Source organism: Piliocolobus tephrosceles, chromosome X (assembly GCF_002776525.5).
Source record: "Piliocolobus tephrosceles isolate RC106 chromosome X, ASM277652v3, whole genome shotgun sequence".
In the NCBI taxonomy this organism is placed as follows: Eukaryota; Metazoa; Chordata; class Mammalia; order Primates; family Cercopithecidae; genus Piliocolobus; species Piliocolobus tephrosceles.
In genome coordinates, this window is record NC_045455.1 from 94,410,494 (window position 1) to 94,436,723 (window position 26,230).

The following is a 26,230-nucleotide window of genomic DNA, read 5'->3' on the forward strand; positions in this document are numbered from 1 at the left end:
GATGCTTTCAGGGGGAAAAACAACAGTATTATAGAGTGTGAAAGAAAGGAAAGGCCTCGACTTTTAAAACAAATGCAACAGCAAAAAGACTCCATCGTGTATGTTAACATCTTCCATTCTATGAGGGCAGTGATACGTTCATTGAGGGGTCCTCTGGGAATACAGTTTACGACAATAAGTTTTGAAGCAAAGAGTGTAAGCCCTGACTCCAAAAACAGCCATGGAACACAAGCCCCATATCTGCCTGCTCCCCACATCCTTACCCAGAGATGCTTCCAGCCTTGATGGCCCATAGGGCTCCAGTGGCCTCTCACCTGGCTTCTACCTGCAGCTGATGGAAGGCACAAAGGCTGGCTCCCACAAGGGAAGAGGATGCAGTGTAATCTGTCACCTCCCGCCTCCCTTCTTTTTGCCTTTTCTCTTGGGGACTGCTCACCCCCATCCTCTACTTCTGGGGACCCTTACCCCTGGCCCGTTAACTTCCCAACTTCAAACTGAGGGAGCTGAAATCCATCATTTATATTTACTGCTCAAGCACCTATTGGTAATGATTGCTAGAAGGTGTTACAGCAATAGCATTTTCATTTATTTATTTATTTTTTAGAGTTAGAATACTAACATAGCAGGTTTGCAGCATTTGGGGGATTTTTAATGAGCATGTGGTTGATGTGATTTATTTGCTTGCTAATGGTGATACAGGTATCTCTAAATTCATAAATCAGCAGTATCTCTCTTTTTAATAGTGTTTTGTTGCTCACCAATGTGACTACTCAGAAAATGGCCACCCACAAAATAAAAAGTCTATAAAAAGTCTACTTCTTATGGAAAATTGCTGCTAGAAAAACAAATCCCAATTAAGGCCAGGCGTGGTGGCTCACACCTGTAGCACTAGCACTTTGGGAGGCCAAGGCGGGCGGGTCATTTGAGGTCAGGAGTTCAAGACCAGCTTGGCCAACATGGAGAAACCCCAACTCTACTAAAAATACAAAAAATTAGCTAGGGATGGTGGCATGCGCCTATAGTCCCAGCTACTTGGGAGGCTGAGGCAGGAGAAGCCTTTGAACCTGGGAGATGGAGATTGCCGTGAGCTGAGATCACGCCATTGCACTCCAACCTGGGCCACAGAGTGAAACTCCATCTCCAAAAAAAAAAAAAAAAAAGTCCTAATTAACTAATGATTCCAAGCCAGCAAATAAAAGTTTGCAGACAGAATAGAATTCCAGCTGCTGTGGCAGTTGACATCGTCCCTGCGAACATCTGTGCTGCTCTCTGCTCTAGAGAGAAATCATTACAAGGTACAAAGGGGCCTTGCATCTCCAGCCAGGCTGGGGTCGCCCAGCAAGTGTAAGCAAACCTGTGGGAAGGCTCAGCTGGACTTGGCTCTGCACACGGGTGGCCTGCAGCTCCCGAGCCTAACATAGAGGAGAAAGCTTTACAAATATGCTTAGATGCCATTTCTCTGCACAAAGCCACCAGCCTTTCTGGAAAAGTCCTGCACTCCTGCTCTCCTTTTGGAAGAGTCCCACATTCCAACAGTTTGTCATGTGCATCCGAAGCCATTTCGACTGGCATCTATAGTCTTCCCAACCAAAGGGCCACGCTACTCTGCAAAAAATGCCACTGGAAGTTTGATCGGGATTGCACTGAGTCTATAGATCACCTTGGGCAGGATGGACATTTTAACAATATTAATTCTTCCAATCCACGCACACAGAATGTCCTTCCGTTGTTTCTTCTCCAGTGTAATTATAGTTTTCATTGTACAGATATTTCACTTTCTTGGTTAAATGTATTTCTAAGCATTCTGGAGGCAGCTACTGTAAACGGAATTGTTTTCTTGGTTTCTTTTCCACATAGTTCCTTGTTAGTGTATAGAAATGCTCCTGACCTTTGTCTGTTGACTTTGTATCCTGCAACTTGACTCAATTTATTTATCAGTTCCAACAGAACTTTAGGGTTTTCTATATATGAGATCATGTTGCTAGCAAACGGAGACCATTTAACTTCATTTCCAATTTGAATGCCTTTTCTTTCTTTCTCTTGCCGAACTGCCCTGGCTCGGACTTCCGCACTGTGTTGGATAGAGTAGGCACCCTTGTCTTGTTCCTAATCTTAGAAGAAAAGCCTTCAACTCTTCACCATTGAGTATGCTATTCACTGTGGGTATGTCACGTATGGCCTTTATTGTGTTGAGGAACACTTCTCCTACATCTAATTTGATGGGAGTTTTGTTATAAAATGATGCTGAATGTTGTCATGTGCTTTTTCTGCACCTGTTGACATGATCACATGGTTTTGGTCCTGTATTCAGTTAACATGACAGTTATAGATTTGTCTATGGTGAAGTATCTCTGCACCCTGGGATGAATTCCACTTGATTATGGCATTAAATACAGGATCCTTTTAGTGTGCTATTGAATCCAGTTTGCCAGTGTTTTGTTGAGGAAAGCCAGACTCTACTCTTGATTTGACTGGAGCCTCTCTCGGTGGACGCTGAGTACTCACTGACTCATGGGTGTGGGGGTATGGGTTCTTTTTTCTCTTTTTTTGAGACAGAGTCTTGCTGTGTTGCCCAGGTTGGAGTGCAGTGGTGCGATCTCGGCTCACTGCAACCTCTGCCTCCTGGGTTCAAGTAATTCTCCTGCCTCAGCCTCCCAAGTAGCTGGGACTATAGGCGTGCACCACTGCACCTGGCTAATTTCTGTATTTTTAACAGAGACAGGGTTTCACTTTGTTGGCCAGACTGGTCTTGAACTCCTGACCTCGTGATTCCCCTGCCTCAGCTTCCCATAGTGCTGGGATTATAGGTGCGAGCCACCGTGCCCAGCCAGGTATGGGCTCTGATATACTTCTGGGCTCCCCAAAATAATCTTTCAGGACTTCCCTGTAGATGAAAAAAATCACCTCTCTCATTGCTTCTGGCAGAATATCACTCACACAGAGCTCTCTGCATTTGAAGCCAACAAAAACGCAGGTCTCAATTAACCGGGAGACTGGTCCTAGCAACATGGGGTGATGTATCCGCTCTAAAGACCTCGCAGTCCCAACAGACGTGACACTGAGTGGCTGGACTGAGACGCGGCATGTGGACTCTGTTGGAAAGGAGCTGGGGGCGAGGACAGGCACAGGGGAGCCAGGATGGTCTTCAGCAAACCTCCTGGGGACTAGGAGCTGGTTAGTCAGAGCCAAGAGAGCTCTCAGGTACCCTCTGGTAAGGCCCTGACTCCCACAGACACACTGGCCGCCCAGACTTCAGAAGGCACAGAGGACAAAGGCCAGCTGAGCGAAGGGACGATGGCCCAGGCCACGTGAGAGACGAAAGAAAGGAAAGAAAGGCACAGCATCCTGGGGTGCCTGAGGGACCAGCTCTAAGCGGCACCTGGGGCTTTGGGCAGATGCTGTCAGAGGAGAGAGAGATCACAGAACAGGTCACAGAAGGAGCCTGGTAAGAGAAGCAGGAGAGAGACCCCCACTCCCTGCAGAGCCCGCACAGGCCCAGCCCAGGGCCAAGCCGCAGAGGGAGAACACAGCCTTTCCAGGGTGATGTGAGCCTCAGAGCAGCAGGAAGAAAAGGCAGCGCTGAGATACAGGGAACTCTCGAAGCCCCCTCACCGATTCACTCAGAGGCTTCAAATGTTGTGTCTTAAAAAAAAATCCTAAACTCTTAGGGTTCAGTTTTCAACTAAGTAAAATGCAGAACCCCTCCAGCTGAGGCATGGCACAGAGGCCGGACTTGGCTGCTTCCTGGCTCCCCCAACTTCCCCATACGCTGGGCCCATCGCTCTGTGTGACTTTGTGCCAAAACCAGACCGATGTCGCCAGTGTCTGCGCTGTGCTATTGTACTCAAGCCTCAACGTTTTCCCTCGGACACATTCCAGGTGCACCACGGTCTGAAGCAAACCACAGCAGTTCCTTTCCAACACCGTCCTTCTCCAGAAAAGCTCCCAGCAGGACCCCATCTCCTGTTGGCAGTGGCTCCGCACAGGCTTCCTCTTGTCAAGCTCTGCTGCTTCCAGCCACAAGACTGCTGTTCTTGTCCTTGACCTCAAAGCCTAGGAAACGACGATGGAGCCCAGTTCTGCTCCTCCTTGGAGCCCCTGCTTTGTGCTGATTCTCTTCCAGAGTCGGCATCTGAGTAACCATCAGTGAGCCTGCCTGGCTCTGTTACTGGGTCTCAGGGCACCTGCTCACATTGACAATGATATTAAAAGCCACTTAGTGAAACGGCAGAGCCTCCCTGGACTGCCAGAAAAGGACAGGCCATGCAGGCAGCTTGCTGAGATGGCTTCCTGCTGAGAAAATGAAACATGTGAGAAGGTAACTTCCTGGGAATTCACGCAGAGGTGGAGAACTAGACCCACAGGAATGCGGGCTGGTAAGAGGAGAGAAGAAATCAAAGCACCATTCACCTCCAAGTGAACACAGCGCATGTGAGAGAAATGTAAGAGGTAGTTACAGCAGCAAATGTAAACATTTTAGGCCATCTTCCCCCCAGAATACGTTCTTGCCCTTGCCTCCCCTTTGTGTAACCTCCCAGTCTGCAAGGAGCTTCTGATTTACATTCTAATTGCAGCATAACAGTTCATAATGCAGCGGATTACGCGCAAACCCGGCCGACAGCACGAGACCAGGCCCTGGTACACAGAGGCCCCACTGTACAGTCGGCCGGCGGATACACCCAAGCACAGGCGGTCAGCTACAATCAGTCACAGGGGAGGGCTGTTTCTGGGTGTCCCTCCTGAGGGACCTGCTTCTGCCCACACAGGCCCATGACTCCTAAAAGGAAAACCTCCTAAAAGGAAAACTGAATCACAATTTGCATCCCTGCTCAGGAAATCAAACGGCTGGAGGCGGGTGGCTGATGCTAAGCCCGCAAGCAGTATGACAAAGGAGATCCCCTGGGGCGTCGCTCTCCATCAGGTCCAAGCGGGGCAGGTCTGGCTGGGTGAGCTTTTGATTTGGGAGAGCGATTCTCATCCTCTGTGCAGTTACAACATATTGTTCATTCGTTCTAATATGTTTGTGTTTTTAATGAAAAGTGAATTAAGTCTATCTTTATGTAAAAAAAAAAAAAAAAGAGCGTCTCACTATGTTACCCAGGCTGGTCTTGGACTCCTGGGCTCAAGCAATCCCCCTGCCTCGGCTTCCTGGGTAGCTGGGACTGTAGACGTGTGCCACCTGCCCAGCTACTTTTTTTAAATCAATTTTTACATCTTTTGGTATAACCAGAGGTATTCAGTGTCTTAAAACTAGGACTGTGAATCACAGCTACATAGTGACCACATGAGAATTTCCAACTAAGTAGAAGCTGGTTAGAGCTGCACGTGTATCTTCTTTTTGTTTTGTTTTTTTTTTTTTTGAGGCGGAGTCTCGCTCTGTCGCCCAGGCTGGAGTGCGGTGGCGCGATCTCAGCTCACTGCAAGCTCCGCCTCCCGGGTTCACGCCATTCTCCTGCCTCAGCCTCCCAAGTAGCTGGGACTACAGGCTCCTGCCACCACTCCGGGCTAAGTTTTTTGTATTTTTAGTAGAGACAGGGTTTCATCGTGTTAGCCAGGATGGTCTCTATCTCCTGACCTCGTGATCTACCCGCCTCAGCCTCCCAAAGGGCTGGGATTACAGGCGTGAGCCACCGCACCCAGGTAGCTGCATATGTATCTATTGTGAGCTTGGGGTCAGAGAGAAAGAGTTAGAAACAAGAGACGAGACACGCAGAGACACATACACAGCCAGGGACGTGGTATCTGTGTACCAATGATATTCAACAGAAACCTTTGAGTAAGTTTGCCACAACAAGCCTCATCTGCCAATTTTACTACACGATCTTTGAGATACACTTCGTTAACTAAAACAATGTCTCCTAACACTTGGCAGTGGTGTCTGAAATAAAGCTCAATGATGAAGTTCTGGAATCTCAGGGCCTCATCCAGATGCCCCAGACCACACCTGCCCTGACAAATCAAGAGACCAAGAACTCAGTCTCTGCAGCCCAGGCCCTAAGGACAGCAGTCCAGCACACGGATGACATCATTCAGAAGGACAGGCAGAACCCAAGGTCAGCAATTTCCGAAGCTCATCACCACCACTCACACCAGCAGGCTGAGAACCTGCCGAGGGTTGCAGATTCATTCCGAGGCACCTCCACATAACCTGTCCTCATGGGAAAGAAGTTACAGGCAACAAACTCAGCTACTGTCCAGCCAAAAGTCTACTGTCACAACACAATGTCCTTCCTTATGCTAATGCCTTAAAAATGTCAACTTGAAATGATATCCCAGCCAGTAAGATCCTGTCACCCAGGGAGCATGCCTCTGGCGGGGGAAGTAAGTGTCAGTAGATTGTGGCCAGACATGTCCATCTGGCATTTCCAAGACCACAGGGCTGCTTCATCCCGAATCTGAAGCCAACTGGAAGAGAAACAAAGCCGAGTGAACATCTGTGAGAAGGCACAACAGACCTGGCCCCTCCATTCCCTCGGCTATCCGGGCGTCCATTCCACGCCACGAAGGTCTGAGGACTTACAGAGCTGCACGGATGATGCACATGGGAGCGTGTCATAGCCCAGGATGCCACAAAGACAAGAAAAGAAAATGCTTGTCATTCCCAGACCTAGAAATGGGGCTGGCAGTGTGGCTCCCCTCCACAAACCCCCATAGTGAGGGAACCTCCCTGCTACCCCTGCCCCTTTCTTAGAATGTCTCCTTAATGCTTGGCTGCAGGTGTAAAAATACGGTCCTGGAGTGAGTGAGTGAGACTGAAAACGGGAAAATAAAAGGAAAAAAAAAAAAAAAAACAGAGAGAAAAAAAGTTTCTTCTAAAAAAAAAAAAAAAAAATCAATAAAATTGATAAACCTCTAGCAAGAGAACACAGACAAAAAGAGAGAACACACCAATCACCAATTTCAGGAAGGAAACCAGGGATATCACTACAGACCCCACAGCCATTGAAAGACAAAAAGGAGGACTATCGAGAACTTTACGCTCTTGACCACTTAAAAGAAATGGACCAATTTCTCAGAAACGACAAACCATCAAAACTCAATCAAGATGAAACAGACAATCCAAATGGTTCCACAACCATTAAAGAAATTAAATTCATAATGAGAAGGCTCCCAGAAAAGAACCCCACCTTGGCCCAGATGGTTTCACTGGAAAATTCTACCAAATATCTACAAATGCATTAACAAAAGTTATACACAATCTCTTCTAGAAAATAGAGAGGAGGAAGAACTTCCCAATTCATTTTATGCAGTCGGAACAGGCTGAGTATCCCTAATCTGAAAATCTGAACCCCAAAGTGCTCCAAAATCTGAAACTTTTTTAGCACCAACGTGATACTCGAAGGAAATCTCACTGAAGCATTCCAGATCTCAGATTTTTGGATTAGGGATGCTAAAATAGTAAGTATATAATATTCCAAAATCTGTAAACATCCAAAATCTGAAATATTTCTGGTCCCAAGCATTGGGCTTCTCCACCTGTACGACCTTGATACCAAAATCAAATAAAGATAGTACAAAAAAAAGAAATCTGCAGACAAATATCTCCTATGAATTTAGATGCAAAAAAAATTCACAACAAAGCATAACCAGGTTGAATCCAGCAATCCCAAGTAGGATTATTCCAAGTATGTGAGGCTAGTTGAACACGCGAAAGTCAATCCATGGGATCCCTTGTTATCACCACTTAGTGAGTGGCAACGCAGCTTCTTCTGCCCCACCCTGACATCAGCAGCAAGACACTGTCACCGGTGGAAATGCAAGCCATCCTTTCATCCTGTTCTAGCTCCTACCTCAACTTGGAGGTCAGACCCCTGGAAATTCACACTTTCCTATGACTTGTGGAGAGCTGCCTCACGTGCAGATGGCAGGGGTGGCAGGGAACGGCATTCCTTCCTCACCCGCTGACCCAGTACCCACACGCCTGGACAGAGGCACACAGCTCGTTTCCAGCAGGCTCCCTTAGCACCCTGAAGCAAGTCACCTGGCACCTCTCCTACCCTGAAAGCATCCAGCTCTACCCAATTAACGTGCCACTCAAGGGTCAAAAAGAACTTCAGCTTACTTTGTGAGCCCAGAGGATCCTAAGACAGAACCGCCCACACCAGTGAGTCCTAGAAGGGCAGTGAGTCCTAGTTGCCCCTGCCAACGCTCACTCCATTCACTACAGTCAAAGCTCAGGGGCCAGGCACTCTGGCCACACATGGAACCCACACCAGGCCTCACTGAGAAGGAGAAGCTCTGTAATGCCTTTGGAGCTTTTCAACTTAAAACACGCACAAGCCTACTTAGTCTCTTCTGTGAAACTTCCCCAATTCTGCTCCTTTTGCTATTAAAAGTTGCTCTTGAAAGTTTTGAGGTAAACTTGGAAAACACCAAATATATGTTCAACTATTCAAAGACTCCAAAATGAAAATTCAAGTTCATCTGGCTTGGAAGTTGTGAGTCAAAGGGGTGTCATTGCACCCTGTGTTCAACTGTGGCTTGGAGCAACCGTACAGATTTGCAAGACGGGGAGGTGGGGCCCTGGAGAAGTTTGCTCACATTTGCGGACTTGCAGTATCTGGCATGGAAACCGGCCACAGCAGCATAGATTTTCCTACAGTAAAGCCAAGAATCCTTAAAACAACCCACCCGAACTGTGTCAGGTACACCACTGTCTGCTAGGTGGGAGGCACACTGTGGCTGGCACAATCATGGTGGGCAAGATTTCTCTAGGGCTACACTAAGACAAGGCATGGTTCTGCCGCGCAGCCCCGGAGCCTTACGGAATACAGGGTATCCACGTGGATGCTCAGGAGTGCATGTCAGCAGCTACTTCAGGAGCAAGGTCATGACCAGTGCTCCAGTTCCAGCAGGCTCCCCCAGCGCCCTGAACCAAGTCATCTGGCCCCTCTCTTACCCCGAACGCATCCTGGCTCTACCCAATTAACACGCCAAGCAAGGGTCAAACTCCAACCTGCTACTGGAGTGCTGGCATGCTGGTCGTGACCCTGCTCCTGAAGTAGCTGGCCAACGGAGGTGCTGCCACTGAGCGGTGATGGTCCAGGTCAGCACCACGACAAGCCCTCCCTCCTCCCCGAACTCCTCCATGTTCCCTCTCCGCCAGCCTTGCCCCATAACTAAAGCCCCTCACACCCTGGAAGTCATCCCTGTGGGGCTCGGGGTGCCGGGTAGTGCGATCCCACCCCACCCGTGCCAGGAGAGGACCTGCAGTTTCTAGAACTGCCTGGGGCCTGCTACCTGTAGACAGATCACCCTTATTTTTAGAAACAAATTACCTTCTAGACTTTCACCAAGGTAATTCTTTGAGTTTTATTCACATTGTCTTAGTTTCCCATTTCTCTTGACCTCTTCCTGTTCTGTCACAAACTGTATCCTGCTAGATTTTGGCACTCAGTTCCTTACAGGGACTCCAGGCATGTGAGTCCCCACAGCAGCCAACACAGAGACATATGCAGGCTTCACTTTCTCAGGAGGTATGTCACCGCGGAAAGCCAGGAGTAAGAACGTTCCTGCTAGCCAGTAACCCAGTGTCACTGAGGCTGCCATGGCCACGAAGCGGGACAACCGAAAGCAGGGTGGACATCGTTTGAGTCAGTAGAACTACCAGAGCAGCCCAACTCACCCGTCCCGCCTGCCCTCCTCCAGCAGCAAAAGGAAACACCAGAGTCCTCCATGGCTCCTGCAATGGAGAGTTCTTTGTGTACACCTCCCACCTGATCCCCTTACACCAGAATCCCAAACTCTTCCTTGAATGGGCTCACACCTTTCAGATTGGAGAAAGCAAGATTTTACTCAGGGTGCTAAAATATCTTACAAATAAAAAGTTGAGATTGCCTGTAAAACCCCACAAGGTTTTAATTCAACAAGTGAACATGGGCAAGGAGTCTAAAGTTGTTCCCCTTTTCTAGACAAATGGAAATATTTTAAATAAATCTCCAAGAAGGTTCTGATAGATCAGTGTGTCTTCAAAAATACCTTGACACTGACTAATATTCAAGGAATTACTAAGAAATTCAAATTGCTGCCGCAACAGTGGAAATCTGAGCACTGTTTCTTGAGAACACAGGAGCCTTAAGTGGATTTAAAGATCAAGACACAGAATCGAGGCAACTGCATGGCAAATGCACCCGACAGTCCAGTCAGACAGTGAACCTAACAGGGAACTCAACGTGAGAAGCAGGCTGCGGGAGGCCACGTCTGTCACGCACACCTGCCTGGTTTGGAAGAACTGCTGGGAAATTGAAATGCAACACTCCAGGAAGCTGGGGCACGGTCAGCTTCCTGGTTGCCATCTCAGGCAAGGCTCGGCCTGTGTCCAAACGAGTCCAAACAAGGAACTGTGGAGCCAGGTGCAGACGACTCGATCCCGAGCAGCGTCCTCCCCACACTGTGCAGCTGGGTACTTCCGGCCCTTGAGCCTTCCACAATGTTTTTGCAACACAAGCGTGGGCAGAGTCTTGCCTTCCCCCTGCAGAAGCTGGGCAAGTGCCATGAGGGAGCCTGGACAGTTCCACTCCCAGATCCCGAGACTTCTCTGCCTCATCCTGGGGTCCAGCTGACCTATCTCCCCCAGGCGCCAGCACCTCTCATGCAAATGTACACGGGAATGCGTGCAGCCAGGCCATTTCTTCACCTCCATGTAAAATCCTTTCATTAGAGGATGATGTTAAATATATTTATATATCATTTCCTCTTTGTATGTGAGACAAGCATTTACTCTAACAAGTCTATTCATCATTTCTTTCTCAAGCTCTTGAAACAATTAGGTTCCTTCAGGAGACAGAAGTTTACACAAAATATAATTTTTTTTCCTCTTGAAAAATTGTAACACTGAGGGGTAAAAGCTGACTCTGTGGGAAAATGCAGTGGGCCACACGGGTTATTATGTCTAATGCTATGAAAGGGCAAGAAGAAGAGAAGCCTGTCATCGCGTCCTGGTATCAGGTGACTGTAAGAACCTCTCGGGCAGACAATGAATTGCTGCATTTTATTTTGTTTCTAAAGCATAGAGCAAGAAGAACCAAGCAGCCTCTGACTTTCCCAGCTTCCAGGCTGTCCAACGAACAACTTTCACTGTCCTGCTCAGCTTCGGGAAGGAGGGAAGAAGAAGGGAGCAAGGAAGGGAGGCAGGAGGAGAGGAAGGGCACACACACCTCCACCAGCCGCCAGGCCTCGCTGATGACTGCATACTGCAGGCGGTTCAGAACAAAGCCGGCCACCTCCTTCTGGACTCGCATGGGGCACTGTCCAATCTTCTTCATCAGGGCATGGGTTCTGTCCATCGTCGTAGGGGCCGTCTCCGGATGGGGGACCAGCTCAACCAGCGGGATGTAGTACGGCGGATTCACCTTAGGAGAGAGAGAGAAGTGGGGGAGTCAAGGAGATGACCCTGGGTTTGGGGCACTGCACCCACCCTGAAGGGTCAGGAGCAGCAGATGCATCTTTGGAATGGTGCCTTTAGATTCAGTGGCTAACAACAAGATACTTGAGAAAGAAATTTGTTCACAAAGGAGAGAGAAAAAGGGAACCTGATGCAGAACCTGATGTGTGGTGTTATTTAAAAAAAAAAAAAAAAAGTACCCAAAATATAAAGTTGTAATTTGGAGGAACAGCTTGCTATCCTGTATGTTTACGGCTAGTCTTCACATCCCTGGCCTCCCCAGGACAGAGTCTCTCTGCTCCCATCTGTCTTGTCTTCAAAGCTTCCTTGCAGCCCATTCCCCCGAGAATCATGTCTTCCCATCTGCAGTCACCACAGGCTCTGACATTCTCCTGTGTCAGTGTTAAAAATTATTAGCAAGTTGGGTGTGGTGGCTCACACCTATAATCCCAGGACTTTGGGAGGCCGAGGTGGAGGGATCACTTGAGCCCAGGAGTTCAAGACCAGCCTAGGCAACATAGCAAGACCCTGTCACTACAAAAAATAAAAAAATTAGCTAGGTGTGGTGTTGTGTACCTGTAGTCCCAGCTACTTGGAAGGCTGAAGTGGGAGAATCACTTAAGCCCAGGAAGTGGAGGCTACAGTGAGCCATGACTATGCCACTGTACTCCAGCCTAAGTGACAGTGCCAAATGATCTCAAAAATAAATTATTAGCAGTGTCTTCCCAGAACCTGGTATTTCCTTAATTCCTCCATATTGTACCTTAAGCGTCTGCCTCTTCCAATCTAACATCACCTTCCCGCTCTAGAAATCAACAAGCATCAACACACCTCAGCAGCCCCAGCACCCCAACAAGCCCAAGACAGGAAGGCACTGTCTAGGTGAGCGGGCCCCGAGGGAGGACCCCAGACTTTACCATTCAACTCTTGTGTTCTTGGTCTACTTTGAGAAACTATTCTTACAGATTCTTCACAGAAAATTATCAAATGTCCATAGAAAACAGTGCTTAGTAGAACCGGACTGGCCTGAGCACTGAACTAAGTATACCACAGCAAACTGGTCCCCAAATGGTGCTTTTAAATGGGATTTCCTCCACTATATGGGTGATAAGTAGAATATCACATTTGCTCAGTGATGCTTCCATGAGCAGAAGCTTCCATTTAAAGATGACTCCCACAGAAGAGGGAAGGAGCAATAAGGGCCATCCTGGGCACCCACTCTGCCCTCTCAGGAATCAAGAAAAGATGGCTCCTGTTTCCAAATAGACAGATGGTAAATCGATGTCTCGGTTAAACACCTGTCACTTACTGAATTCTTACAGAAATACTTAACCTCTGACCTTTTGAAAAATCAAGATTAGAAGAACTGGAAGTGTGTCTTTCTCAGATGACTTTTGCTTTATTTTATATAAACCAGGCATGCTGGGGCTGGGGTCTTTCAAACATTGTAAGCCTCACTGGTAGCAAAAACAGACGGAGACAGGGAGTTAGAAAGCATTTCTATTTAAAACTCACCAGTTCCCTCCTCTCAGTCTTCTCTGCAATTTTTTCTGCTCACACTTTCCCTGAGTGATGGTGACCCCCAGTCTGCCACAATGGCCCACCTGTCCCCACTCCCTGGTGTCACCACGACCAAGACTCGAGGACACAGAATACACCTGCGTGTCTCACACAGATCCCAGCCTCACCCTGGAGCTGGATGCCTTCCCTTGGGCACATCCCAGCACAGACTCGTCTCATGTGGGTTACCCCCACGGTCCAGCACCCTGGGAGGTTCCTGATCTCAGTGAGAATGTGTCACATCCCCACACCCAAGTCAGTGCCAGAAGAAGTGTTCCTGGCCCCTGCCTCTCCCTAGCCCCTGTCACTTTCCATTGAGAGGCGAGGCCAGCTGAACTTCCTGGGTCAAGTGTGAACTTGGGGAACTTGTCTGTCTTAACAAAAGGATTGTAAAACGCACCAATCAGCGCTTTGTAAAACGCACCAATCGGCGCTCTGTAAAATGCACCAATCAGTAGGATTCTAAAAGTAGTCAATCGCCGGGAGGACTGAAAAAGGGCACTCTGATAGGACAGAAACGGAACATGGGCGGGGCCAATTAGGGAATAAAAGCTGGTCACCACCCCGCCCCACCCTGGGGCTTAAGTGCAGTGTCTTTCTTTGCTGCGGAAGCTTTGTCCTTTTGTTTTTCACACTAAACCTTGCTACCGCTTACTCTTTGGGTCCGTGCTATCTTTAAAAGCTGTAACACTCAACGCCAACGTCTGCTGTTCACGAAGTCAGCAAGACCACAACCCACCAAGACCAGGAACCCACCGGCAAGAACCAATTCCGGACACACCATCAGCTACTGAAGTCTTGTTACTCGTCTTCACTTTTCTCTCGGAAAAACCACTGCCACCGCCACCCTCAGGTCCCCCATTTCCAAATAGATTCTGCACTCCCTTCGTGGGACTCCTGCTGGGGTCTCAGTCCCTCTATCTCATCTTCCCAGAGCAATCCGTGTTGTGGCGGGAGCCTATCCAATCCACAACAGCAGCAAACAGAACGGCTGGGTGCAAGGGCGGGGCGGTGGGAAGTTAGGGTTTCATGGGTAAGGGATTCAGTCTTATAGGACGAGAAAGTTCCATGGATCCTTGGTCGTGGTGGTTTAACTAATGAGAATGTCCTTAATGCCTCCCAACTGCACACTTAGAAATGGCTAAGACGGTAGATTGTTATGTGTATTTTATCACAGTTACAAACTTTAAAAGTAAAAAACAGGACTTTGCTCAGGACTCCTCCAGCGAAAAATCTTGCAGGGCTCCCCAGCACCCATGATAACAAAGCACGCGGATGAGTAGGATGCAGAGGCCAGAGACTGGGCCCCGCCCAGTCCCCCCAAACCGAATTCCATCTACACCGACTTCCATCCACACCTACGTGTCCACCTGCCCAAGTCGCCGCAAAAGGACCTTGGGGTCTCCTGGCTGGGACACAGTCTCCCTAACCTCAGCCCTCGGCCTCTGACCCAAGAGGTCAGTCTTGTCAATCAGGTCAGGTGCCCTTTGAATTGACCACGGCAGCGGGGAGGGGAGGAGACCAGCGACGAGAGGGGGCAGCTTCCCCCGCCCCCAACCTTCCGTGTGGGAATGTGCGAGGTGGACTCAGAAACACGCCCCCGAAAGGGTTAGACAAATACCACGGCAGCGCCGCGCAGGGGCCTGGGCCTGGGCCCGCGCAGGCCGGGGGAGCACAAGGGGCGCATTCTTCCCCGGGCCCGGGGCCGTGTGACCGCGCCGACAGCGCCGCCGCCCGCAGAGACTCCCTTCCCCCGGCGCCGGGACCAACCAAACCGGCGAGGACCCCAGGGCCGACAGCGCCCCCGCGGGAGGCAGCCGGGCTGCAGACTTGCCAGCCCTCGGTGTTCCACGCTTCGTGGACAGCCCATCCTCTCCGCGGCGCGCTCGCAGGGAGGGTCAAAGGCAGCTCCGAGCGGCCGCAGGGGCGCGCAGATGTGCAAAGGGCCGCACAGCACGGGCGCTTGGCAAACAGCAAGCCCGTACGTCCAATATTTGCCAACACCACCAGGGCAGATGACTTCAGTGTCAGGCGTGAGGTGAGCCCGAAAAGGCCAAGCACGGGCTGCGGCGGGGGACGGGGCTAACTGGTGGCCTCTCCTCCCACGCCCACCGCACACCCCAGTCTGCCAGCCGCGGCCCCTTTCCCAGGCAGACCCGTCCATACTGCACAGTATTCGGTGGGCTCCAAAGACCCCACTAGTCCCGTCGGACCATCGTCTTCCCAGACTGAACTGAGGAGGAGAAAAACCGAGGGAGCCTCTTTGTAAAGTGTGGCTAAACTAGCAGCAGAAAACTGCCACTCTGCCAATGCTAACTAGAGCTCAATAAGGCCGGAGACTGTGATGCAACGTGCACACCGTGGTCACTGACAGGCCCCAGCCGGCACATCCTCCTCCCCCAGCCCCTCCACGCGGGAATTCCAGTCACTGCCACGAGGAGTCGAGGAAACAACACAAAAGACACAGGAGAAGAAAATGTCCAGAACACAGCCGGCCTGCACGAACAGCCCTCTTCCTGGGCCTGCAATGTGGCCATCAGCAGCTCTAGTCCTGGAAGCACACCCTAAAACCCAGCCCGAACTCCTGCGCTGGGGGTGCGTGCCCGCCTGGCCAGCGCCGTTCCCAACCCACGGACCGGAAGTCTGGCCCCGCCCCAGGGAACACGTGGCCGTGGCCGTGCAACGAGGGCTGCAGGCTTCTCTGTATGGGCAGAGGCAGAAGCAACCTTTCCAATTTGCTGAATAGCCACTTTTGTCACAGCATGAACAAGCCTCCTTTTTCTTCATCCTATTTTCGGCCCAGGCAAAAATCACTAATGATTGAAACAAAGGGCCCCAAGCGGGGACTGGGGGCTGCAGGGTGGGCTCCTAGCTGGCCGCGGGGTGGGGGTGGGGGCATCGTGGAAACTGGGGTTCCTCAGAGATCACAAATAGGTCTTGATTTTGTAGGGACTGCCTGTCCAGTCCCCTAGAGGTCCCGTGAGGTGAGCAAGAGGTGGGGCCAGGCGGGGTGCCTTTCTCCTGTAATTCCATCACTTTGGGAGGCTGAGACAGGAGGCTTGCTTGAGGCCAGCAGTTCAAGGCTGCAGTGAGCTATGATGGCACCACTGCTCTCCAGCCTGGGCGACAGAGCCACAGAAAAAGAAAAAAAGAGAGAGAGAGAGAGAGGTGGGCAGCTGGAACATAGAGGAAAGAAAGGGCAAAGTCCAAAGATGGCTAATTTGGGTTATTTGACTTGCTTTCATTAACATGGGTTTTGTTTAAAAATAATTTGTAACAATAAGGAAGATATTTTTAAATTATTATTATTATTATTTTGAGACGGAATCTCGCCCTGTCGCCCAGGCTTGAGTGCAGTGGCGCAATCTCGGCTCACTGCAACCTCCGCCTCCCGGGTTCAGGCCATTCTCCTGCCTCAGCCTCCTGAGTAGCTGAGACTACACGTGCCCGCCACCACGCCTAGCTAATTTTTTGTATTTTTTAGTAGAGATGGGGTTTCACCGTGTTAACCAGGATGGTCTTGATCTCCTGACCTCGTGATCCACCCGCCTCGGCCTCCCAAAGGGGAAGATTAATTTTTAAAATAAGGTCTGGACTTTATGCTGTTTCATTAAATAAGTGAGCAATAGTGGGATGGAACAAGAGTAGGAAGGAGGGAGAGAAGTGTCATTATTCAACAGTTACCAGCTCCTGCTGGTCAAGGGACTGGGTTGGGTGTGAGGGAGAAGAAAGTGACTCAGGTGTCCTCTCACCCATCTGGCAATTTAAAATTAAAGAGACACAGTAAAGGTCTCGTCAAAGAACTCAGGAGGTACTTTCTGAACCACTTTATTAGATGAGTTTTGTTTTGAACTAACTTAGAAGCAAGAGCATGGGTTAGAAATTAGGAGGCTGACCCCTTCCACTGAAGCAATCAAGCAGCAACCTCGAAAGTGCTGAGGCCTCCGGGACCCCTTTCCGCAGACGTGTGTATGTCACCAAAGCAAAGGCACGGCAGGCTTCTCGGGACTCGCTTTCAGTTAGGGTCCCGCGTAATGCTAATCTCACTCGTATTTGAGTGGTAACCAAATGTGACGGGTTCTCTTCTATTTTTATGCATCTCAGCGTCCTTATTTTATAACCACTCCTATCGTATCTCCCAGGACCATGCAGCTATGTAAATGGTGTTCCAAGTTGCTGCTCTTCTTAGCACATAAAACCTGGCAGGCGTCTACAGATGTGGTAGGCGTCTGTTACCTCCACACTCGAAATGGCTCTTGCTCAGAGGAATTGCCCAGCTCTTGATCTAGGCCCTGGTCACTCATGCTCGGAATACTGCCCAACTCCTGTGACTTCATTGCTCCCCTCTCTGACCCGTCTTCATCCCAGGAAGGACCTTCGTGTTACCCTCCCCAAGCCGCACTTCCATGACGTCACACTGATGCTCTGGACCCAAGCTGTCTGTCCCAGCTCTTCAGAGTAACCCTCACGATTCTCCAGACCCAGCCATTACTGAGCCCTCCAGTGTTCTCCCATGGCTCCGAGGCATGTGTGCTCATACCACCAGGCTGGCCTCCCACAGTTCTGCACACCGAGAGCGTCCTTGGCCCAGGGTCTTTGCTTATGCTCTTCCCCAGCCTCGGACCCTCGCATCCCTTCATCAGCCCAACCAGTTCCTAGCCAGGCTGGGCCCTCTGTGTTGCTTCTCCCTGATCTGAAACTCTGACAACCTGGTGATGCCAAGGGTGTGGTCACTATTTTGTACTATTATAGTTATCACAGCTTGAGCTAAGTCACCTTTCCCGTTTGAACAGGCGTCCTGGTTCTCCAAGGTCACACTGAGTTCACAGCTGGGGCTCAAATGTCATTGACTAAATCTCCTCTCTCATTCCCCTTTCCTCACTTCAATACGTTAACCGCTAAAAGATTCCTTGAGTGCTTGCATGCCAATTTGAAACTTACTGTCCAAGGCACCTCATAATGTACTCCTGGAAAATAAGCTTGCACAGTTAATTACAATGAGTGGGTGGAAGGGAACCACAAGGGGAAAAAAGTCCTTAAAGTCAGACCTACAGTCAGAATCTCAGGAGCGGGACCCAGAATCTGCATTTTAACAAAATGGATCCCATCTGAATTGTGTTGAGTAAACTACACAGTGCAAGTGACATATCTATAGAATCCTACACAATGTATATGTTTTTGATGCAGCACTTTTATATTGACAGTAGAATTATTTGTTTATTAGTCGGTCTCCTCAACTACACAGTTACTTGGGGGTGAAAGTCTCAAAGCATTGCTCACTCTATTCCGTTGCACGTTAGGTACACAGATACAAATCCAAGGAATTTTGGGATAAAATTCTTTTTTAAAATACTGGTATTGTGCAACTCTGTAAATACAGTAAGAACCACTGAACTGCACAATTTGAATTGGCGAACTGTGTAAGTGAATTATATCTTAATAAAGCAGTTTAAAAGACTAATGGATTACTCACAAGTTATTGACCCCCTCCCCCGCAAAAAAATAAATAAATAAAAAATAAAAAACAGAATGAGATACAATCAATCCTCCAGATTTAAAATACTCACAGGATGAGCCACGATGCATTGCTTTACATGGACCAAGCCAGCAAACAACTTGGAAGGCATGAGACAAGAAGTGGAACTGCTTAAGATCACTCGATCATCAACGATGGAATCTAACTGAGCAAAAATCTTCTTCTTCAGTTCTAGGTCTTCTGGAACACACTCCTGAAAAGGACACATGGAAATGACTACTCATGACCACTCGACTCAGGCCCCAAGCAAAGCATTTCATGTTTGTTTCATTCCTCAAATGAACCACTTTGAAAATGATGAGGTTCAGGACATGTTATCCCAAAATATGGCAACTTGGCATTTGAGAAAACAGCTGAAGCAGGGAGGTCCCTCTGACCTTTGCTCTCTCCTCCCCTAAAGCAGGCTGTAAAAGAATTTTCTGCCCTTCCCTTGAAGCAGGTCATAAGACCCTCATACCAGAGGTACCCTCCCTATACCCAGAGAAAAACAATCTCCTTGTCTCTGAAGACGCAAGGACACAGGGGAGAATCTGAAAAAACAGGCCTTGCCAGCTTCCCTCTAGTTTAATGCCAGCTAGATCATACCCTTTGTCCTAGCATACCTCTGAAAGACTGTCCATTCTTTATCAAACCTAAGCATGTGTCATGTAAAACTTACAATAAATACATCTGTATGTTTCCCTCTCGTTCATCTATCTTTTGATATAGGGCCCTCAGCCATGAACCTTTCCATAGGAGAAGAAAAGATTTCACTTGTTCTGCCTTACAAAATCCACCAGCAAGATTTAAGGACAAGAAAATGCTGCTGGAAAATATGATAAATCTTGGTAACTCTGGCAAGTGGGTGATGAATATATGGGAGTTTGTTGTACTTTCTAATTTTGAATAGCCTGGAAATTCTCATAATAAAAAAGTCTGCCAACGATATGGGGGTGGATTCTACAAACAAAACACACAACAGCACCCCAGGCAAACTGCTAAAAACATCAGTAGTTATCATCAACATTTATTTTCCCTGTCTGCTTTGACCATCAGATCAACAGATCTTCAAGGAAAAAATCTCATCCTCATGAAATGAACAAACATGTTACATCCATAATTCCCAAAAGGCTTCTTGAGAATCCATTTCTAATTGGAGATACTTTTGAAAAAGATCTCCATTTCCAAAAATCCAAAACTACGTTAATCGGGGTAGGGGAGTGGGATAAAGATGCACATTTGGATTAAATACTGCAGATAACAACCACTCTCAAGTTCTAATTACAAAGCTAGAGTGAGAGTGAGATGATACCTTCTAACACCCAGCACTGGCCCACAGGCGAGGCGTGTTCCCTGCCACCTGAGGATGAAGAGGACACCGCCCTGCTGTGGATGGAAGCAGACCAGGGGGAAGATGCAAGAGCTGCTCTGACGCTCTGGAAATACTAGAGCTGTCCTTCCCCTCGTGACATCTGCACGTCTGGGATCACACCAGGGGTCACTCCTAACCAAGGTCCCTGCTCACCTAGGGGCAACAGGTGCTGCAGGGGAGGAGGTAGGGCCTCCCAGCATTCCCCAGTGACTTCAGGAGAATGACTCTCAGTGTGGTGCAATAACCATCCCATCAGAATCAACTGCGTGGCTTGTTAAAAATGCAAATTCTTGGGCTCCCATCCCGGACCCACTGAATCAGAGTCTCTGGGGGTGGGTTCCAGGCATCTGCGGTTCTAACAAGCATCCCTGAGGATTCCTGTTCCCACTAAAGTATGGGAACCACCCTTCTGAGGTGTGTATCCAAAGTGTCCGTCCTTAATGCTCTCAGTGCCGTGTGCCATGAAACGCACCCTCAAGGGTTTCCTCTCCATCCCAACTACTCAGGGATAAACAAGGTGGCCTGATGGGAAATGGGAAGGTTATTAGCACTGCAGCCATCTCATGGTCCCTAACCACCTGATCAATTTCACTAAAATGTTAAATTTACATATCATGAGGTCATGAATACAGTATAAACACCAGCAGATAAGAATTGTGCAGATGTGAAATTCAATGCTGAAGTACTACTAGAAATTGTATCAGAATCACCCTTCAAAATTAAATGTTTTCAAGTTTAATTGAATAATGCTAATAGTTAATAATATCTAACATATTGAAATCAGCTGTGTAAATAGTCTGACATGAATTTTGCATCTATATTATCTACAAGATTTTTAAAGTTTTATTGTAAGGGTAGGGAGCCCATATTGGATTTTTTTATACTTTTTAAAAATTTAATCAAACCATGTGAATCTTTTTAAAGAAACAAAAGGTCACATAAGCACCACATCTCAAAGACAGAAAAAAAAAATCAGTCATTTAAGAACTGTAAAGCCCATTGTGTTAACTCCCCTTATCAAAGGGGGAAAAAGAGCTACAGTAGCTGGCTCATTGTATTGAGTCATTCCTGGATCAGTTAAGTCTGCAAGTTGGGTTAAGTTTAAATGGAGCCTTGTAGCAAAGCCAGAGACGAAGAATGATGCAGATCCTGTGTAAGCTAAGAAAAGAGTCTCCATGAATAGCCTTATTGTAAGCCTGTCATGCAGATTCCCCCCTGAAATTCTACGCCTTTCTTCAGATCATTTGATTATCAAAGAGGCAAGAAAACCTGAACCAGAGGAAACTCAAATCTGTTCCAATTATGTAAGAGTTTTTAATGGCACATTTGCTTGAAGTTTTGTTGCTGTAGTTGTTGCTGTTTTTAAGAGTGACCCAATTGTGTTGGATGTGCTGGGCTGGGGTTATAAGGATGCTGTCCATGTCACGGCTGAGTTTATTTCCTTGCTATTATTCATTCAGATACCCTTGGTCAGGACCTTCCTCACTTGCAGTTGGTTACAAAACTCAGAGAAGCTGCCATCATTCTCTTTGCCCTAAAGGGACTGGGAGGACAGGCAGGGAAGAATGTCAGTGAGACAGCTGAGAAGGTACCTGTACTCCCTCTGCAAACCAGAGAGATGCGCCCCATGCACTCTCAACTCTGTCTTTCATGGGCTCTTTCTAGAGACAGGCATCAAACGTGAAGCACTAGCAAAAATTCTACCACTACTAAAGGTAATCAGCTTGATTTTGCTTAATTAAAGATTGACAGCATCTTTCAAAGCACTGACTTTTGTTTGTTTGGGTTTTGTTGGTTTTGAGGCGGGGGAGGGAGACACAACTCATGACAAAGAATATTCTCATGCACAACCACCATCAGCACGCCCAGATTTTGACAAATAAAACTCTGGGGAGAGGTAAAGCACAATGCCACTTCCCAGTTCTCACAACTGTTCTGTCAAAAGGGTCACCCTCTTCCTTAGACTGATCACTGGCTCAGGCAGTATGAGCAGCTGACAGGTGAGGCAGAGTTTAGACACTGTATGTGGCATTTCCCTGCCTTTCTTGAAGGGAAAACAACGACATGATGCTATTCCAGGCATTACTTTTAAGGCTCTCTAACTTGTATTTTTAAAGTAAATCAATTATAAGCTTCAGTGTTTTATGGTTAGTGAAAGTTACCTGTGTGGTTAATTCAACTCATTACGGCCCTGATGTGGAAAACTGGCACAGCCCCAGCAAGTCTGCTACCTGGACCATTCCCAGGGGAAGGGCGTGCTGGGTAAGTACTCACTTCTGAAGTTTATCCACTTGCTTATGCAACATACATTTTCCAAAACATAGATTTTCATGATGAAAAAAAAATTCTATCAAGTTTGTTGTTGTTGTTTTTAAATCCATCCAGGCATTTTACTATTTTTATTTTTTATTTTTATTTTTTGAGATTGAGTCTCACTTTGTTGCTCAGGCTGGAGTGCAATGGCATGATCTCAGCTCATTGCAACCTCCATCTCCTAGGTCAAGAGATTCTCCTGCCTCAGCCTCCCAAGTACAGGCCCGCACCACCACACCCGGCTAATTTTTGTATTTTCAGTAGAGACGGGGCTTCATCATGCTGGCCAGGTTGTTCTCGAACTCCTGACCTCAGATGATCTGCCCTCCTCAACCTCCCAAAGTGCTGGGATTACAGGTGTGAGCCACCACACCCGGCCAATCCAGGCATTTTAAATAGGCATCCTGTTGCTAGAAAATCTGTATTTGCTAGTGCAAAATATCTGGAAGCAGCCTTCAGTGTGCTTTACAGAAAGAAAAAACAGATTAGAAGACTTCAATACTTAGGGTACTTTACATGCAAAGAAGATCTATTGGATAATTTTACGTGGAAAAGACATGGTAAGAAAGGAAATATGAGTTAGAATCCTACTGCAATGATAGCAGAAGGAAATCCACTCTCAGGCTGAAGCTGGAGGCGTTCTACATTGTAAACTCTGTTAGCACCAGTTACATCTCTGGCTTAAATCTGCCTAATTAACACCCCAGTTTCTCTTCATCATTTCTCCCAGGAGTACAATCTTTAAAATCTGTCAGATTAATAGACTGCTATGACAACGCTTTTTTAAGAGGTGGACACCATAATTATTTATTTAAAAAAAAAGAAGAATCTTTTTGCTCTAGAATAAATACTGTGTTAAGTAAAAGGGGAAAGAGCGCATCTATTTTCAACATTACAGGCAAGTAACTCACTGTGTTCTAACCAGGAGCTCGTTTTTTTTTCTTAAAAATCAAAATAAAGGGCTTATTTTTTAGTTTCAAGAAAAAGCATATTACAAATCATGGACAGTTCTGCCGTAATAGAGAAGGGATTATACCCAATCAAGAGGGACCTTTCCAGAGTGAGTCAGTGTAGACTGAGTTTCAGAATGTGACTTCCTGGGGCTGAGGTGTTCCCGTTACAAGGATTATTGTTGTTTGCTTTAAAGAGCAGTCCTGTCTCCAGGTGGCCGCAGAGGACCCAGAGGTGGCCACCGTGGCACAGGCATCGGTTGCTGTCCTGATTATGTGTCTGTCCCATCCTCATTCCAATGGCGTTTTTATACCATTTGTGAAATCACTTATTTAGAATTGTGTTAAAATGCTTGACATGAAAAAATAATACAACTGAAAATATTCCATGTAATCCTGCAATTATATAGTTTTACTGCATTTCTAGTATTTCTCATAAGGAAGAGGTGGGAGTTTTGAATACAAATGTTTCTGGGGACGGAGTCTCGCTCTATCACCCAGGTTGGAGTACAGTGGTGCGATCTCGGCTTACTGCAACCCCTGCCTCTTGGGTTCAAGTGATTCTCCCGACTCAGCCTCCAGAGTAGCTGGAATTACAGGTGCGCACCACCATGCCGAACTAATTTTTTGTATTTTTAGTAGAGACGGGGTTTCAGCATGTTGGCCAGGCTGGTCTCGAACTCCTGACCTCAGGTGATCCACCCACCTCGGCCTCCCAAAGTGCTGGAATTACAGGAGTGAGCCTGTAATAAATCCCTTTGTTATTTTTAACAAGGTGCTGGGAATAGCACAAAACATAAAAGTGGAGACTCTTTAAGTAAAGAGTGAGTTTTAAAGAAGAATGGGAAATAAAAAGTTTATGTGAAGGACATTAGTAACTCACAGTAGCATTTTCATTTTTGAAAATTCAGGTTTATTTCCAAGATCCAGATAGTGGGGATCCCAGAGACACGAGGCTTACACTTGGTACCACTTTTACCTATGAGGCAGCTGTTTATTTCAAAAGCACAGACAAAATGACTAAAATGACAGACAGAGCTTTTAACATACTCAGAGTGCTGGGAGAAATGTTGACATTCAGGGCCTGGTAACTGACCCAGGCTTCCAGTTGGAACCCTCAAGGGCTATATCCCTTGAGCATCCCTTATACTAGGAATAACAGTAACAAAAAACAGACCAGTCTTCACAAGGACCGAAATTTAGTCTCAATTTATCTCAATCCACAGTTAAGTTAGGGAGATATGCTCCTAGCCTACCTGCCTTCTAGTGAAGCTTCTCTGGAGCATGATAACATCAGCCAGAGCCCTAGCTTTTCATAAGCAATGCCTCATACTCAAACAGACAGACAATATTAGCGAAGACTTGAATGAAAACCAAGAGAGAAAACAGGCTTTAGAAACAGACCCATAGGGCATTTGGATAATGATGGTATCAGACATAAATTGTGAAATAACTATAAGTAAGATGTTTAAAAAACTAAAAGGATATTAAACAATTTCAGCATAAAGTAAAACTATAACAAAAATCAAATGAAAATTCAACAACTAAATAATAAAAATTAGCTGGCTCATCATGAAAGAATCAAAGAATTTCCTGGCATGGTTATTGGGGTTAACAATGGACAGATGTGTGGATATTATTAACTAGCCCAGTTGGTTCTGTCTTTAAGCTGGCTTCCTACAGATCTTTATCTAACCAACAATACTGCTTAAGTGAATGCAATGGTGAAACACACATAACTATACACTAAGCTGCTTTAAAGCTAACCATAGTATGTGAGATGAGAATGGGCACTACTTTACTTATTTTAAAACCCAAAATAGTTTTCAGGAGATTTTTTAAAATTATCTTTTATTTATTTATTTATTTAGTAACACAGTCCTGCCCTGTCACCCAGGCTGGAGTGCAGTGGCACAACACTGGCTCACAGCAACCTCCATCTCCCAGGTTCAAATGATTATCCTGCCTCAGCCTCCCGAGTAGCTAGGATTATAGGCCTGTGCCACCATGCCTGGCTAATTTTGGATTTTTAGTAGAGATGGGTTTTTGCCATGTTGGCCAGGCTGGTGTCAAACTCCAGACCTCAGGTGATCCACCTGCCTTGGTCTCCCAAAGTGCTGGGATTATAGGCATGAGCCACTGTGACCGGCTAAAAATTATGTAGTGGACTAGTCTGAATGACATACATAGCTGGGTAAAATCAGGAAAAGGCCCCCACTGGTTGGTACTCTGACTGTCCTTGCATGCTTTTGAAGAGGGATTCTTCTTTGTTGAGGGACTGAGCCTTCCCCATTGAACAGAATGGGAGAACTAGCCAGACCAGAGAATCAGCTGATGACCAATAGGGTGACAAAAGCTGGTGTCAGCTCATTCTCACACCTGGGCTCTCCGTTCTTAAAATAGGACTTATCTCCCTTTTAATTTAAGACCTGTGACTCGCCTCTAGAAGATTTTTTGTTTTTTAAAATCAAGAAGGACTGCAATTTTGTTAATCTCGAGGCTCTAATTATGCTTGTTGGTAGAGCGTGTGTTCTTATTAACAACTTACCAAGGTGATTTTTGCATTGACTAGAGCCTTTAATTTGGGGATAGTGCTTCAGAGACACTTCAAAATCTTCATTGTGGCTACTAAGTACTGAAAAAGAAAACAGCCCTTCATTTGTGGTGAAACCATTTTATAATCTAGTTGGAATATTTTTTTGGCAATTATTTAAGTTTATACATATGCCGGAAAGATTTAACCAGCAGCTGAAATGTTCTAGTTCATGCTGCAACAGCTTTTGGAGCTGCGAACAGATTAACAGAAATTACTTCTCGCACAGGGCAGCTGACAGGCAATCCTACCAGTAGACGATGAGGCTCACTGATTTCCCAATCCACTTAGGACTACTATCATAGATTTCTTAAAGTTCAGATGTCCACAGGAAAAATCTAAGGGAAATCATCAGGACCAACAGAGTTTCTTTGTGACATCGAGAGCAACCTAACATCTGATTTATTCAATATGTGATACAAATACAGTTTAATTCACTGAAGTGACTGGAGACAACAGCACACAAACTCCCATTATTGAAAACTTATAGCATCTGAGGAAAGAGAACAGAAATAAAAACCTTTATCCCTGGGGGAGAGGCAGG

The 26,230-nt window shown here is 47.0% G+C and overlaps 1 protein-coding gene across 1 annotated transcript in view; it reads right to left on the minus strand.

Annotated features, from left to right (window-relative positions):
* CRYL1 (crystallin lambda 1) overlaps positions 1 to 26,230 on the minus strand; it is a 108,977-nt gene that overhangs the window by 15,493 nt on the left and 67,254 nt on the right. The window contains exons 4-5 of the mRNA XM_023190614.1: positions 18,511 to 18,672; positions 11,157 to 11,351 (exon numbers count right to left, since the gene is read on the minus strand). Of these exons, the coding sequence (XP_023046382.1) occupies positions 11,157 to 11,351; positions 18,511 to 18,672 (357 nt within the window). The remainder of the gene's footprint in view (positions 1 to 11,156; positions 11,352 to 18,510; positions 18,673 to 26,230) is intronic.